The sequence below is a fragment of the Salmo salar genome, chromosome 06 (genome assembly GCF_965601325.2).
Source record: "Salmo salar chromosome 06, fSalSal1, whole genome shotgun sequence".
Lineage (NCBI taxonomy): Eukaryota > Metazoa > Chordata > Actinopteri > Salmoniformes > Salmonidae > Salmo > Salmo salar.
Window position 1 is genome coordinate 50,257,649 of NC_138296.1, and position 17,814 is coordinate 50,275,462.

The window sequence follows — 17,814 nt, forward strand, 5'->3', positions numbered from 1 at the left end:
CTGATGTTTTGGTCACTTTTGAATGCTGGCGGTGCTTTCACTTTAGTGGTAGCATGAGACGGAGTCTACAACCCACACAAGTGGCTCAGGTAGTGCAGCTCATCCAGGATGGCACATCAATGCGAGCTGTGGCAAGAAGGTTTGCTGTGTCTGTCAGCGTAGTGTCCAGAGCATGGAGGTGCTACCAGGAGACAGGCCAGTACATCAGGAGACGTGGAGGAGGCCGTAGGAGGGCAACAACCCAGCAGCAGGACCGCTACCTCCGCCTTTGTGCAAGGAGGAGCAGGAGAAGCACTGCCAGAGCCCAGCAAAATGACCTCCAGCAGGCCACAAATGTGCATGTGTCTGCTCAAACGGTCAGAAACAGACTCCATGAGGGTGGTATGAGGGCCCGACGTCAACAGGTGGGGGTTGTGCTTACAGCCCAACACCGTGCAGGACGTTTGGCATTTGCCAGAGAACACCAAGATTGGCAAATTCGCCACTGGCGCCCTGTGCTCTTCACAGATGAAAGCAGGTTCACACTGAGCACGTGACAGACGTGACAGAGTCTGGAGACGCCGTGGAGAACATTCTGCTGCCTGCAACATCCTCCAGCATGACCGGTTTGGCGGTGGGTCAGTCATGGTGTGGGGTGGCATTTCTTTGGGGGGCCGCACAGCCCTCCATGTGCTCGCCAGAGGTAGCCTGACTGCCATTAGGTACCGAGATGAGATCCTCAGACCCCTTGTGAGACCATATGCTGGTGCGGTTGGCCCTGGGTTCCTCCTAATGCAAGACAATGCTAGACCTCATGTGGCTGGAGTGTGTCAGCAGTTCCTGCAAGAGGAAGGCATTGATGCTATGGACTGGCCCGCCCGTTCTCCAGACCTGAATCCAATTGAGCACATCTGAGACATCATGTCTCGCTCCATCCACCAACGCCACGTTGCACCACAGCCTGTCCAGGAGTTGGCGGATGCTTTAGTCCAGATCTAGGAGGAGATCCCTCAGGAGACCATCCGCCACCTCATCAGGAGCATGCCCAGGCGTTGTAAGGAGGTCATACAGGCACGTGGAGGCCACACACACTACTGAGCCTCATTTTGACTTGTTTTAAGAACATTACATCAAAGTTGGATCAGCCTGTAGTGTGGTTTTCCACTTTAATTTTGAGTGTGACTCCAAATCCAGACCTCCATGGGTTGATAAATTGGATTTCCATTGATTATTTTTGTGTGATTTTGTTGTCAGCACATTCAACTATGTAAAGAAAAAAGTATTTAATAAGATTATTTCTATCATTCAGATCTAGGATGTGTTGTTTAAGTGTTCCCTTTATTTTTTTGAGCAGTATATGTTCTCTCTGTGGTGTTTTTTTATGTCCAAAGGAGGCCCTAGTTATTTCAAGGGTGTTCTTGTGACATAGAGAACTGGGAGGTGGCTGACTTGAACTCGGCTCCACTCTAGCGCACTAACCGGTCCATCCAACCATTATATTTTTATTGCCTTTGGTAGAAGGCTACAATAATCCCTCAACACTCAAAATAACAGATAATCGGTCCTATAACAATGGAGGTTGTTAATTTATGAAGACATGTAAAAGTATGTGTTGACCTCTTCTCTTATGTACATTTCCTTGCTCGACTGCAGCTGTTTGACAGATGTATCAAGTGTGGAACAATCAAGCTTGAGGTTGAGACAAAGATGTTTCAATATCTTTATTAACAAAGGTTTGTGAAGTTAATGTAAAATATGTATTGGTCATGTCATTCATGTTCAAGCAGAATATGTACATTTATTTAAATTACAAACCAAAATATAATGTAGCACCTTTTTGTAAATTATTTAGCACCATAAGGAGACAGACAATCAAGTAACTTGAACAGCAAAACAGTTCTGAATTCATTGGAGCATTTTCTCATGAATAAAGGAAGAATAGTTTTCGAATTATTACATCTCTACCCCTGTGTCTACTAGCTAACTTTCTAAATTAAAAGTTCTCCCCTGAATGGCCAGCTTCCCAAAGCCAACCTCCTATCAACTCATTCCCCATTCTGACACAAAAACAACATTCAACAAAGTGCTGTGTGAAGAGGTTTGAACTTGGCTGAAGAATGCCACCTGTTGTTAAAACCATTGACCTGTATGGTTAGGAATTGGTTCATGAGGGCCACAGTACTGTGAGTACTTGGTAGGGTTTTGGATAGCTTGCACTCTGCCATTCCATTGAAAAGCAACTGTCTGTCACACCATTAAACACATATAGAATTATATTTGTCCTTCATTCACTCTCTGTATTTTCACACTTAATCAACCCTTTGATCAACAGTTTATCTTTGTTTTATCTCTGGACATCCTTCTGCATGTGATATGAGGGTTGAGCTCTGTCTGGACGACTGACTAGAGGAAACTCACCTGCACCTCTGACATCCTGTTTTGAATCTTTATAAAAACAGCCCCCCTCCCTTTTATTTACCTGTAAAGCCCATCGCTGACTCTCACACAGACATTCATAAACCTGCAGTAAAACCACACATTTGCAAGCATTTACAGTGTGAATTTCAAAACGATTGAAGGATGTTTTAGCACCATGTATTAAGTAGGGTATTTCAGCATACAGTAAGGCTACTGCTGGCAACTGGATTTGTGATGATTTTAGACTCCGAAATGCTCTATTTCCTGAAGCAATGTTACTGTTGGAGTTTTACGCCATTACTTTTCAGAGTACCTGGCAAAATAGTACCACACAAGGAACCTCTGATATTTCCGTAAAAATGTAAATTCCCTGAGGTGCAAGGCGCCAAATCTCACAAGACTTGTCTCAGCTGCTGTCATTGAAGGAAATACTGCAAAGAGAACTGTTCATACATTTTTTTTGTTGAGTTGATTCCAAAAGTAACAATCTATGAATCGTTCTACTTCAGAGGGCTTATTTGCGGTATTGAATACTTGATCCATGTCGACCCTGTTTGAATGGTGCAATGGTACCCTATTCCAGCTGGCACTCTTAGTTTTCCGCATCATGTTCTGACTAGAGAAGACCAAACAGAAACAGCACCAAACTGTAAATAACATTTCTGTATCCTGTTACCAAGGGATCCCTGTTGAGACTGAACTAGTATCATATTATTCTTATTTGAACTTGCAAGATCAAATTTGCAAGCCCACTGTAATGACTACTGTAGTCTTTTTCATTTATACAACTGTGCAACTGATATCCAGCTGGAAAATATCAGGATCTTATGAACAGCTTTACCAGACAAAATTGATCAAGAGCTCAGAAACTGAACACTAAAAAAACAGCATACACACTGGTCTAGTGTCCAGACAAAACATCTGAGACAAATGACAGTATTAGGGCATATGAAAAGGCAACCAGGCTTTATCGAATCACTAATGGTTTCAAAGCACTTCAACCTGTGTGTCTGTTCTCTGTGACAACTCTTAATAAAGCTAACAACCAATAGTGAAATCCATTACAGCCAGATGGTCATAAAGGGGTTTGTGTCTTTAAGGGGACATCTCTTTCCTTGTGTCATAGGTCTTTTCCCACCCAGCCTCCTTGTCAACATATACAGTGGGGAAAAAAAGTATTTGATCCCCTGCTGATTTTGTACATTTGCCCACTGATAAAGAAAGGATCAGTCTATAATTTTAATGGTAGGTTTATTTGAACAGTGAGAGACAGAATAACAACAAAAATATAGAGAAAAACTCATGCCAAAAATGTTATAAATTGATTTGCATTTTAATGAGGGAAATAAGTATTTGACCCCATCTCAATCAGAAAGATTTCTGGCTCCCAGGTGTCTTTTATACAGGTAACGAGCTGAGATTAGGAGCACACTCTTAAAGGGAGTGCTCATAACCGCAGCTTGTTACCTGTAAAAAAGACACCTGTCCACAGAAGCAATCAATCAATCAGATTCCAAACTCTCCACCATGGACAAGACCAAAGAGCTCTCCAAGGATGTCAGGGACAAGACTGTAGACCTACACAAGGCTGGAATGGGCTACAAGACCATCGCCAAGCAGCTTGGTGAGAAGGTGACAACAGTTGTTGCGATTATTCGCAAATGGAAGAAACACAAAAGAACTGTCAATATCCCTCGGCCTGGGGCTCCATGCAAGATCTCACCTCGTGGGGTTGCAATGATCATGAGAACGGTGAGGAATCAGCCCAGAACTACACGGGAGGATCTTGTCAATGATCTCAAGGCAGCTGGGACCATAGTCACCAATAAAACAATTGGTAATACACTACGCCGTGAAGGACTGAAATCCTGCAGCGCCCGCAAGGTCCCCCTGCTCAAGAATACATATACATGCCCGTCTGAAGTTTGCCAATGAACATCTGAATGATTGAGGACAACTGGTGAAAGTGTTGTAGTCAGATGAGACCAAAATGGAGCTCTTTGGCATCAACTCAACTCGCCGTGTTTGGAGGAGGAATGCTGCCTATGACCCCAAGAACACCATCTCCACCGTCAAACATGGAGGTGGAAACATTATGCTTTGGGGGTGTTTTTCTGCTAAGGGGACAGAACAACTTCACCGCATCATTTGACGGGGCCATGTACTGTCAAATCTTGGGTGAGAACCTCCTTCCCTCAGCCAGGGCATTGAAAATGGGTCGTGGATGGGTATTCCAGCATGACAATGACCCAAAACACACGGCCAAGGCAACAAAGGAGTGGCTCAAGAAGAAGCACATTAAGGTCCTGGAGTGGCCTAGCCAGTCTCCAGACCTTAATCCCATAGAAAATCTGTTGAGGGAGCTCAAGGTTCGAGTTGCCAAACATCAGCCTCGAAACCTTAATGACTTGGAGAAGATCTGCAAAGAGGAGAGGGACAAAATCCCTCCTGAGATGTGTGCAAACCTGGTGGCCAACTACATGAAACGTCTGACCTCTGTGATTGCCAACAAGGGTTTTGCCACCAAGTACTAAGTCATGTTTTGCAGAAGGGTCAAATACTTATTTCCCTCATCAAAATGCAAATCATTTGATAACATTTTTGACATGTGTTTTTCGGGATTATTTTGTTGTTATTCTGTCTCTCAATGTTCAAATAAACCTACCATTAAAATTATAGACTGATAATTTCTTTGTAAGTGCGCAAACGTACAAAATCAGCAGGGGATCAAATACTTTTTTCCCCCCACTGTACATCTAATATTTATTTTTCAATACAGGAGAGAAGGAGTCTATGTAAAAAAAAAAGAAAAAAGAAAAGAAGGAGTATATGTATTTGGAGTCATTACCTTACAAGCCCCCAGTATCCCCTTGCACCGTATAGAGGCACTTAAAAGTGGGTGTGTGCGTCAATGAAAACCCTGCATAAAGAGGCCCCCTCTCGATGTGCCCTCCTGAACTCTGACCTCTAGCCCCCTCCCCTCAGGTCAGTTGGGGATCATGTTCATAAGCGCACACCGTACCAAAACATTTAAAACATTTTGCAACGGAAAAGGAAAACAAGCGTTTCTTCCTGGACAAGTCCAGATAGTACCTCCCCATTTGACTCTGTTTAGGGTGTTTTCTTCCAGTTTGTGCCTACTGAACATAACCCAGCAGGTCATCTCACTCCAGGGTGGGCTTGATGAGGTATCCGTTAAAGGTGATGTACACATCCACATCGTCACTATACACAGCGTTCTCCCTCTCCCTCTTGTACAGCCGGACCCACACCTCGTCATTGAGCTCAAGGGGCAACATAAGGCTCTGGCTTTGCATGATGGACCTCTCGCTGGGTTGGGCGTACACAATGGCCTGCTCCTTGTCATTCCTCATGATGTGCAGGTAGGTCTCCTTAAAGTTCCAGGTGTGGATGTTGACGTTGAAGAAGTAAATCCCAGGGACGTAGCAGTAGAACTTTCCTTTGAACATGTCGAAGTGGCCGTGGAGGTTGACGAACTCTGTGTCGAACACCAGGGCCTGGTAGTAGTCCACGCTGTGGAGGGACTTGCGACGACCCACCGAGAAGGCTGCGTCCTGGGTCTTGAAGGGGTCCCCTGAGGGGCCCGCCTGGCCCTTGGTTCCTTTGGGGCCCATTGGCCCTCGGGATCCAGGAGCGCCTTCCTCACCAGACTTCCCAGGTGTCCCCCTTTCCCCACGGTTTCCCTTGTCTCCTGTGAGGCAAGATGGAAAATATACAGCACATGAGTCCTTACAGCACTATGACACAGTAATGTAGACTAAAGGTCCAAATGGGGTAATGTTGAGATTAAAGTTAGTATAACATGGACCATAGAAGCTTTTGTGTAGATAGATTGTTTATGATTTTCTCCAGATTTTCTCGATTCCAGAGTGATTCGAGAGGAATGTTACGGAAACTTGGAGTCACTCCAGACCATTCAGTATTTGAGAATTTAGGGTTCTGGAGTTCTGCTTATCTTCAACAGGATATATATATATTTTTTTGCAGCTTTATTTTTGGAAAGCCAAAGCATGTTTTTCAAAGCTAAGTCACGCTCTCTAGTGAGCACACAAACACGCACGCAAACACACACACACACACACACAAACTGTTACGTTATTGGTCATGTTTTCTGCCACATCAGCAAGTTCAATGCCAGGTTAATGTTCTGAAATGGCAGCAGACCTTTTAGCCTCCAGTCCACTGACTGGAGAAAAAAATAAAGGCATTCAATGAAAAGGTTAGTTTGAAACCTAACAGCCTCATTAACTCCAGGGGCAGCCATTCTCCTCTGGTGAATCACATGTACACCGAGCCAATCTCAGTGTCTAGCATCCTACCAAGCCTCTTAAATGTGTCAAATGCGAGCAGGGGTCCAATTGAGTAGAGCCTTGGATCGGAATACACATACTGATAATCCAATCAAATGGAACTCAGTCATTGTGTACAGTGTAGGCTGTTTTGCCACTTGTTTTGTCTTTGGCATGACAACCACCATAGGAGTTGGCAAAACACCACAAAGAGACCTGGGATCAAGCTATGTCTATTGCAGGTGTAAAGGCACAATCCAGGCACACCCTTGAGGATGGTCATGTTGATGAAGGTGCGGACTTCAGGTATCTGGTTCAGGCCACTCACAGGGGGGCCCTCCTGTGGCTCCAGGTCATCACAGCAGCGGCGGCAGGGGGCAGGAGAGGCATTTCCCGGGGGTGGGACAGGGATGACCAGGGGGAGGAAAAGGAGAACGGGGCTCAGGAGGAGGAGGCGGTCAAACATGGCTGCTGCACCTGGGAGGACAAGGAAGGTCAACAGACAGATTAGACACAACCTTTGACCTTTTTACCCTTAAAGGGATAGTTCACCCAAATTACATATTCTAGCACTGTAAGTGCTGTAAATGGACAAGGACGGCGGCAGGCCTCTGCACTCTAGTTATAAATGTTTCTCCCTCTGCCATATGGATGCACTGTATGATACACCCACTGAGCTATAATGGATACACCGAGGGCAACTGGCAGCAAAAGAGCTGAGCGCAGAACTCTGAGATACGCAGCAGGTAACTTTGATTGTAAACTACGTCGTACATGCCTGTTCGCAAAACTATGTGGAGATATGGGATCAGAGCATGACAATGTTCTATTTCACACCGAGGCTTGGTGGTTATCGAGGGGGAGTGTTGGAAAGATTTTTTGAATTGGAGAGGGACTGTTGTTATTCGCAATGGATGTAAAACACTTTGTTGACTTAATGTGTGAAAATGTGCTCCTTGCCTATGGAAATAGACATATTTGGGAAACTGAACGAACTGAATGCAAGCATTAAGGGGAAATACAAAACATTTATACAGACGAGTGAACAAATCAGCAAAATCCATTTGACTGTGACCCTGGCTCAGCTGACATGCCCTTAAGTGAAATCGAACAGCTGATCGAGCTGTCATGTGACCGAATGCAGCAGATAAGGCATTCACAGGTCACTATGAAGGAGATTTGGTTCATGACTCAAAGGGAATACTGTGCCGTCTCCCTCAGAGCATTAAAACTCATGGTACCGTAAATTCCGGACTATAAGCCGTAACTTTTTTCCCAGGCTTTGAACCTTGCGGCTTAAACAATGAAGCGGCTAATATATGGATTTTTCCCGCTTTCAATTTTTTTCAAAAAAAAAACACATTCTGTGACGTGCTCAGTTTTTTGGCGGCATGAAGCTTTCGTTAGACCAATGAAATTGCCGAACGGGTTAAAGGTCAAACAACTTTTTTGTTTACTGTTTAGAGTAAATCGAGCGCTCTCAAACTTCCCATCATTCTGATTACGGTAGTCATTTTGTCACCCTCATCATGGCAAAGACATGGAGAAATGCATATAATGCAGCTTTCAAGTTGAAGGCGATTGATCTGGCTGTTGGAAAAGGAAATAGAGCTGCTGCACAGGAGCTTGGTCTTAATGAGTCGATGATAAGACGTTGGAAACAGCAGCGTGAGGAATTGACTCAGTGCAAAAAGACAACTACCGGTAAAGCTTACTGCTAATTTTTTATTTTTTGTTACAAGCCGTGTTTCGTTAAAGCCTATTTATTTTTGTTACAAGCCGTGTTTCGTTAAAGCCTATTTATTTTTGTTACAAGCCGTGTTTCGTTAAAGCCTGTGTAAAGTTCATTTGTTTCAATGTACCGGTAGGCACTTGCGGCTTATAGACATGTGCGGCTTATTTATGTTCAAAGTAATATTTTTTTTTTAATTCAGTGGATGCGGCTTATATTCAGGTGCGATTAATAGTTCGGACATTACGGTACTCTGATTCAGTGCTCTCGTCTGTATTAGAAAAAAAACAATATCGATCCAGGTTGGATGTGACAGGAGAGATGAGGTGCGCATTGTCGACCACATCCCCTGACTTTGAGAAGCTCCGACGCGACATGGATCAAGTACACCCATCTATTTAGTGGTGGTGAGATAAGAGACATTATGTCAGACTAATTTGCAATTGCCTGTCATAGCCCCACATTAAAAGTATATGATTGTGATTTGAGAACACAATCAGAAATACTGTTAGAATGTTTTACAATGAACTGCCATGACCCCAAATAACAAAGTAAACATTGGCTGTTAATTACATGCATTTTTTTCACATGGTTGGGGTCGCAATCATTTTCAGATATTAAAATGTGGTTGTGGGCCAAAAAAGTTTGCTATAGTGGTATAATGAATATCCACATAAATAAGATTGGAAAAAAACATAATCTGAAATATCAGTCTCTGCTTAGCAACTGAATTATTACGTGTCCCATTGCTGTTCCAGGACAGTAGGAAAAAGAGTGGTTTTGGAGCCAGAGAAAGCATACAGTATATTTGCATAGATGGGAGCAGGGAAGGTTTAGGAATGATGAACCCGAGCATTCAACACCATAGTGCCCTCAAAGCTCATCACTAAGCTCAGGATCCTGGGACTAAACACCTCCCTCTGCAACTGGATCCTGGACTTCCTGACGGGCCGCGCATAGGTGGTGAGGGTAGGTAGCAACACATCTGCCACGCTGATCCTCAACACTGGACACAGGGGTGCATGCTCAGTCCCCTCCTGTACTCCCTGTTCACTCACGACTGCATGGCCAGGCACGACTCCAACACCATCATTAAGTTTGCAGACGACACAATGGTGGTAGGCCTGATCACCGACAACAACGAGGAAACCTATAGGGAGGAGGTCAGAGACCTGGCCGGGTGGTGCCAGAATAACAACCTATCCCTCAACGTAATCAAGACAAAGGAGATGATTGTGGACTACAGGAAAAAGAGGACCAATCACGCCCCCATTCTCATCGACGGGGCTGCAGCGGAGCAGGTTGAGAGCTTCAAGTTCTTTGGTGTCCACATCCCCAACAAACTAGAATGGTCCAAACACACCAAGACAGTCGTGAAGAGGGCACGACAAAACCTATTCCCCCTCAAGAGACTGAAAAGATTTGGCATGGGTCCTCAGATCCTCAAAAGGTTCTACAGCTCCAACATCGAGAGCATCCTGACTAGTTGCATTACTGCCTGGTATGGCAACTGCTCGACCTCCGACCGCAAGGCACTACAGAGGCTAGTGCGTACGGCCCAATACATCACTGGGGCTATGCTGCCTGCCATCCAGGACGTCTACACCAGGCGATGTCAGAGGAAGGCCAAAAAAATTGTCAAAGACCCCAGCAACCCCAGTCATAGACTGTTCTCTCATCTATGGCATGGCAAGAGGTACCAGAGTGCCAAGTCTAGGACCAAAAGGCTTCTCAACAGCTTTTACCTCAAGCCCTAAGACTCCAGAACAGGTAATCAAATGACTACCCGGACTTTTTGCATTGTGTCCCGCCAACCCCCCAACCCCTCTTTTACGCTGCTGCTACTGTCTGTTTATCATCTATGCATAGTCACTTTAACTATACATTCACCTACATATTACCTCAATTAGCCCGACTAACCAGTGCCCCCGCACATTGGCTACCCGGACTATTTGCATTGTGTCCCGCCACCCCCCACCCGCCAACTGCCTCTTTTACGTTGCTGCTACTTTCTGTTTAACATCTATGCATAGTCACTTTAACTTTACATTCACGTACATATTACCTCAATTAGCTTGACTGACCGGTGCCCCCGCACATTGACTCTGTACCGGTACCACCTGTATATAGCCTCGCTACTGATATTTTCACTGTCATTTTACTGTTTTATTTTTTGTATTTATTTACTTATCTATTGTTTACCTAATAACTATTTTTTACTTAAAAATTGCACTGTTGGTTAGGGCTTGTAAGTAAGCATGTCACTGTAATAAATGTTGATTTAACTTTGATTTGATTTGAGCTAGCTATGAACTATCCATGAGACAGCAACCACTGTTGTTGTCTGGAGCTTCTATTCAAACCATGACCATCATTGATCATTTTCTATGATGCCAGCCCTATAGTCTCAGACAGACAGTCCAACACAGCTGTTATACTAAGGTGCCATTTTAGATCCATAGCTCATTGCAGTGACAGAACATAGGGCCAGTGGTCCAATGAAAATCCACAGAAGAAACACTAGTGTGGCTCTCATCAACAAACCAAAAGTATAGCAATGCTATAGCTTCTTCCATAATGTCCCTGAAATAAATGGCCATGATCTGCAGACATCTGAGTGATCTTGATGGTCTTTTTCTGGGATTTTCAAATCAAATCAAAGTTGATTGTCATATGCACGGAATGCAGCATAGTACTCTGTACAATGAAATGCTTAATCGCTGCAAAAAATGTGAACCATTTAAACTTGTGAAGTGTACTGAGGTACAGTATCTTGATAATTTTTTGATTGTACAGGCCAGAGGTGTGGACTCGAGTCACATGACTTGGACTCAAGTCAGACTCGAGTCACAAATATGATGACTTGCAACTCGACTTTAACTTTAACACCAATGACTCGTGACTTGACTTGGACTTGAGCCTTATTACTCGACCTGACTTGACACCCTCCCCAAGCCCAAATATAAAAAATTATGCTATTAAAAAAGTGTGCTGCACATAAACTCTTAATTTAACGGATTACAGTTTGAATCGGACAGCAGCCAATGAAATTGTGCCAGCTGAGAAAAAGTGGTGCGTGGCAGTGCAGAGGAACGTCGGTGGGTGAATTCAGAGGGAGCCCTTGGAAAGATGATACCCAAAATTATTATTTTCGGATATAAAGACGACGCTGTATCTACAAAAACGGATTGCAACTTGCAAAACATGCGGGAAGAAAATTACAGATGGAGGCGCAACAATTTCCAAATTTGTTCGACATTTGAAGCTGCACCAAGAACGGTAAGTCGTGGCTAATATATTTTATTACTTTACTAGTGTATAATGTAGGCTAACGTAACATTAAATCAATGAGCCTCTACACAGTCAGTCAGTGCGGGAACGTGACCATTGCACGCAAGATTGAGCTACAACTGGCTTGGCAGTTGGTAGCCTAAATCCTGCCTGATGTTACTGCTGTTCCTAAAACAAGGTTGGGCGATTGTGGTTGGGTGATTGTGTACAAGCCTACATCGCCGATTGTGCCCCATAGCGATCCTCGATAGGCGATCACTATTGGGGGGGGGGGGGGGGGTCTTTCTCATGGCTACCCATGTATTTCCATGGAAATATAACATTTATTTGGAAAATAATAAATGTATAGATTTTTTTTAAAGCATTCATGATTTGCGTAAATGTAATATACTAACTATTACTCTTGTTAAAAATATGAAATGGTATTACATTTGGTAAAGAGCACATTATGACTTGTTTAAGACTCGAAACTCAAAGTTTAGGACTTGAGACTTGACGGTCTTGACTTGAGACTTGACTCAGACTTGCCTGTCTTGACTTGGGACTTGAGTGCTAAGACTTGAGACTTACTTGTGACTTGTAAACAATGACTTGGTCCCACCTCTGGTACAGGCTAGCTATGGGCCAAATGTTTTGCTACTACCGAAGGGTCAGAAATAACTACATTGATTTGATATTAAGGAGTGCTTTAAATCATTCAGCCTCTTTAGTTGATAGTTGTGCCACAGAGTTCAATTTTACAGTTTAGAAGATGGACATTTGGACGCCATCCCAAATCGCACGTTATACCCTACATAGTGCAGTACTTTAGGCCCTGGTGAAAAAAGTTGGGCTCTATGGGAAAAGGGTGCCATTTGGGATTCACACTGGGTAGATCTCTAGAGCAAACAGAGTATAAAGGCTGACTTTATGAATCAGGATTCAACTGATCCAGAAAACATTGTTTGAGTGAATATCCATACACTACAGCAAAGCTGGCCTGCAGTCCTAGACCAAGGCGATGGTAACACAAGCATGGTTAATCAAGTTTGACTTTGGCGTGTAGTAGCAGTGACATGGTACCGTCTGTGTTTAAAGCTATATGATCTGGTGGTGTGCTAGACCAGAGAACATGCTAATAAAGCCATGTGGAATGCTGCAGTAGCCTAATCTGCATTAGATAAATCATGTACATTAGCATTTCGGAGCAAGCTGCCCCATACGGAAAAGTAATATGGCCATATGTGGCCTTACATACACTACATGGCCAAAAGCATGTGGACACCTGCTCGCCGAACATCTCATTCTAAAATCGTGGGCATTAATATAGTCCCCCCATTGCTGCTATAACAGCCTCCACTCATCTAGGAAGGCATTCCACTAGATGTTGGAACATTGCTGCGGGGACTTGCTTCCATTCAGCCACAAGAGCATTAGCAAGGTCGGGCACTGATGTTGGGCGATTAGGCCTGGCTCGCAGTCAGCGTTCCAATTCATCCCAAAGGTGTTCAGTGGGGTTGAGGTCAGGGTTCTGTGCAGGCATGTCAAGTTCTTCAAAACACCAATCTCAACAAACCATTTCTGTATGGACCACGCTTTGTGCACGAGGGTATTGTCATGGTGATACAGGAAAGGGCCTTCCCCAAACTGTTGCCACAAAGTTCGAAGCACAGAATTGTCTAGAATGTCATTGTATGCTGTAGCGTTAAGATTTCCCTTCACTGGAACTTAGGGGCCTAACTAAGGGGCCTATTCCTCCTCCACCAAACTTTACAGTTGGCACTATGCATTGGGTTAGGAAGTGTTTTCCTGGCATACGCCAAAACCAGATTTGTCCGTCGAACTGCCAGATGGTGAAGTGTGATTCATCACTCCAGAAAACGCGTGTTCTTAGGCTTGTGTGCAGCTGCTCGGCCATGGAAACCCATTTCATGAAGCTCCTGACCAACGTTATTGTGCTGATGTTGCTTCCAGAGGCAGTTTGGAACTCAGTAGTGAGTGTTACAACCGAGGACAGACGTTTTAAAAGCGCTACACGCTTCAGTACTCGGCGGTTCCGTTCTGTGAGCTTGTGTGGTCTTCAACTTCACGGCTGAGCTGTGGTTGCTCCTAGACGTCCCGCTTCACAATAACAGCACTTACAGTTGACCAGTGCAGCTCTAGCAGGACAGATTTTTGACGAAATGACTTGTTGGAAAGGTGGCATTCTACGACGGTGTCATGTTGGAAGTCACTGAGCTATGAAGATTGCATGACTGTGTGCTCGATTTTATACAGGTGTGGCTGAAATAGCCAAAACCATTCATTTGAATGGGTGTCCACATGTTTTTGTGTACATAGTGTATCTTATTTTCAGTAAATCTGGGTGTCACAATCACTTTCATTATGTGGCAGTTGTTTAAATGGCACAATATTCTCTACAATATACTTTCTTGTTTTGTCACATAAACTGAAATTATGCAAACTACTAGAATTTTTGCAAACAGGAAATGGCGATTTCTGCTCTGTTCATTTTTAAAGGCTCAGTGTAGTCAAAAAAGTGATTTTTCTTGTTTTAATATATAAGTCCACACTATGATGTTGGAATAATACTGTGAAATTTTGTTTGTCACTCACACTCCGATATCATATTAGCATGACATAAGTCATGGCAAAATATGTAGAATTTCATGGAATTAGCTTTAAAACTGCAAAAATGTATCCCCACCCCATGGCAAACCGTGTAGAATTGCAAGGAATTAGCTGTAAATGTCATGCTAATATGATATCTGACTGAGAGTGACAAACAAAATCAATGGGGGCCCAGTGTTACCTGTCGATAATTTGCCCTGATTACTACAAATTTAGATAGTCTAGCCAGCTAACTAGAATCTCAAATGCACACTCCTCGTGTCATCTTTCCTTGCCTTCTTCTCGAAACCCATTGATTGAGAAAGCCAGAGATCCCTCCCCTCTGACCTTCTCCTCCAATGGGTTTTAAAAAAGGAGGCGAGGAGAGAGGACACAAGGAGTATACAATTGAGATTCTCCCCTAGACTAATTGATAGGAGAATGATCTAATAAATGTAAATGAATCAATAAACCATGATGAATTATTAATCATACAGCAGGGTTAATGAATAATCAATGTAATGATCAATGTAGGGATCGATTAGTCTGATTAGTTCCGGAAAGTCCAGGAACCACTGGAGAGGGAAAGAAATGTGTGTATGCAATTAGTATAGCTACAGAAGCAGATGGTCAAAGGAGTAAAAGCTTCAAAGAGTTCCTAACCTTGAGGGAAAAGAACAGGCTGAGCTCTGGATAGTGATAAACAAGAGTGTGAAGTCTATTTTATGACATGGTTTAGTTGAGTGACTGTCAGTGAGTGACATATAGCAAGAGGAAAAGCGCTGATGCACAACTAAGTTTTGAAATTGCACCTTGTCTATTCTACAATTCTAACTCTCAACAGTAATTTGAGATTGAGTTCCTAAAAAACATGTTTTTAATTACGGCCATGCCTCTATGGTCATGTAGAGAGGCAGCCAACTATTGAAACAAGCTGCGGCTGCTGATATGCAACTTGACCAGCTCTCTGGTGCTGCTCTATCCTCCTCTCTGCAAGTTCTGGCGACGCCCATCAGTGAGGCATTACATTTAATGTAGCCAAATAAAAGATGCGAGACTGCGTGAAACTCTTGGCATTGTGCAGAAGCTACCGCAGAATGACAGTTAATGTGATTGATAGTAAAGCAGGCTGTAACTTACCTCTCGTAGAAGTCTCTGCAAGTCGTGTCGATCAGCCGAGGAGAGAGAGGAGAGAGAGGGGAGGGGAGGAGGAGAATCCTGAGTCAGCCTCTCTCTCTCTCTCTAAAATTCAAATTCAATATCGCCAAAGCAAAGTGATACACATAAAAACTATGAAAACAACATCGATAACAATAAGAATAGCTAGAAATACTAAATAAAAAACTGGTAAAAAGATCTTAATTTGAGCCCATTTCAAAGTTGATAACTCATGAAAAATGACGGGAATGTTTAAGGGCTCTGACAATACAGAACGGATGGAATGTATAGGCTATGTCTGGAGGTTCTGTTTGAACACCCATTTATTACATTCTGTTAAAGAAATGAATTAGAACACACATAGGAACGTTTTAGTAATATCCCATAACCAATCAAACAGTGGACACACACACACGCTACCCTACATTACATTACACTACATCTGCATAATAGTTGCGGGAGGCTCAAGAGAAGCCATCCCATTGCCTTTGCAAGTACTGTCTGCCATCCTTCCAGTCCAGTCCTGTATTTCTGCTGTGGTGAATTCCTTCCCCCTGCTCTTTTTTTCTGCTGCTTCACATCTGTAAAAGCTCAAGCCACAAAGGAGAGGAGGAAGCAGATGTTAGTGTGGGAGTGTGGAGGCCCTGGAGGGGAGCTAGCACTCTGAGGAGAAAGGGGGCACAGGGTTTTACACATGGAGTCAGGGACAGACAGGGTGGGGTAGTGTTATTGTTGGGGTGGAGACAGAAGGTGAGGGGGGCAGAGGGGAGAGGTAGGCTAGCTTGAGGGAAGGAAAAGATTGGGAGGGAGGACCATCGCTGGGGAGAAATTGGTGGCAGAAACCTTGGGGAAGGGACAGTAACACACACATGCCCATGTGCAGGCACACAGGCAAGCACACACACGCGCGAGCACACAGAGATCCACTTTTAGCAGAGACAATATATGTTTTACTATTTATTGGGCCCAATAGTTTTTGTTAATTAGAATAGACACAGATTCAGCACAACCATGTTGGCACAACCGTCTACCTGCAGCAAACAGTGAGAATGAACAGGCCTATTTTTATTTACCCTCTGCAAGTTTTTGGATGAGCTCTTATTGCCATTGCTGTGAGAGCCGAGAGCGGAAGTTGATTTCAAATTGGTGTACACGTGTAACACAAGCACATCTGGAACGCATTACCGCCTAGGGGTCCATGATTGAAGGAGACTCCACAGACTGTTATGTAATTATGTCAGGCGTGTTCTTCTTCTTCTTTCATCTCCATGACATTAACAGACACATCTGACCCATATTTTATTGACTCTACTACGTTGACACTGACTGTCCTCCCTTGAACTTCCAGTGTCAATAGTACCGGTTTGTGTATATCTATGAAGGAAGGAAGGGAGGGAGGGAGGAAATAAGGATGGAAGGAAAGGAGGGAGGAAATAAGGATGGAAGGAAAGGAGGGAGGAAATAAGGAAGGAAGGCTATTTTTAAAACGTTATTTGTAGCTCGATATGCTTTCATTCAGACTATTGATTCACCTTTCAACTGCAAGCTACTCAACCATTATCTCTTTCTCTGTACCTTTCTTTTCCGACAATGTCAACACTACTCCTAATCTTAAAAGAGAAAACTGCAAAACATCCAAAAACATTCAGCTGTGAGAACATAATTGTCCCACAAATGTAATGTGTTGAAGGAAGGGGAACTGATAAATCACATATCAAACCATGTTTTACACTACATCAATATGCATTTTGTTTCATTGACTATCCTTCAATTTGAATAAATGAATGAACATGAATAAATAATACAAAAACACCAGATGTACAATAAATTATTTATATTTGGGGATATATTAATAGTGAGATTCCAAAATGAAATTCTTCAGCATGAGCCTCCTCAATCATATCGTTGACATGAGCTCTTGACCTGTGACCTTTCCTACAAGTGGTCACATGTTTATACAGTTTGTTCTGACACACCTAGGCCTTAACCACTGACCCCGAGTTGACCTCTCATTTTCTCATCTCATTAAAACCTCTATAACCCTCTCTAGACTCGCTCCTTTTCTCTATTCAACTTAATTGCCCACCAATAACCAGAAGGTAGAGAGGCTGCATCCAAAATGTAGTGCACTATATATGGAATAGGGTGCTATTTGGGACATAGTCAGTGTTCCACCAGGCAGAACTCATTCCTTTTTATGAGGTGGCAAATATTATTTGACCTGAAACATGGACACCAATGCAGTAGTTCATATGGTTGTGGCATTCAACAAACTTGGGTAAGATTTTTGCTGAGATATAAAGATTTGTTTCTGTTTCAAATCTAGGACAATGGATT

The 17,814-nt window shown here is 43.4% G+C and overlaps 1 protein-coding gene across 1 annotated transcript; it reads right to left on the reverse strand.

Annotated features, from left to right (window-relative positions):
* Nucleotides 1–1,686: 1,686 nt before the first annotated feature.
* On the reverse strand, nucleotides 1,687–16,419 carry LOC106607451 (complement C1q tumor necrosis factor-related protein 1). The gene is made up of 3 exons (XM_014204411.3): nucleotides 15,460–16,419; nucleotides 6,975–7,184; nucleotides 1,687–6,109 (listed from the first exon to the last, which is right to left on the reverse strand). Exons 2-3 carry the CDS (start codon nucleotides 7,171–7,173, stop codon nucleotides 5,562–5,564), a joined length of 747 nt encoding a protein of 248 aa, XP_014059886.1. The 5' UTR covers nucleotides 7,174–7,184; nucleotides 15,460–16,419; the 3' UTR covers nucleotides 1,687–5,561.
* Nucleotides 16,420–17,814: the final 1,395 nt, after the last annotated feature.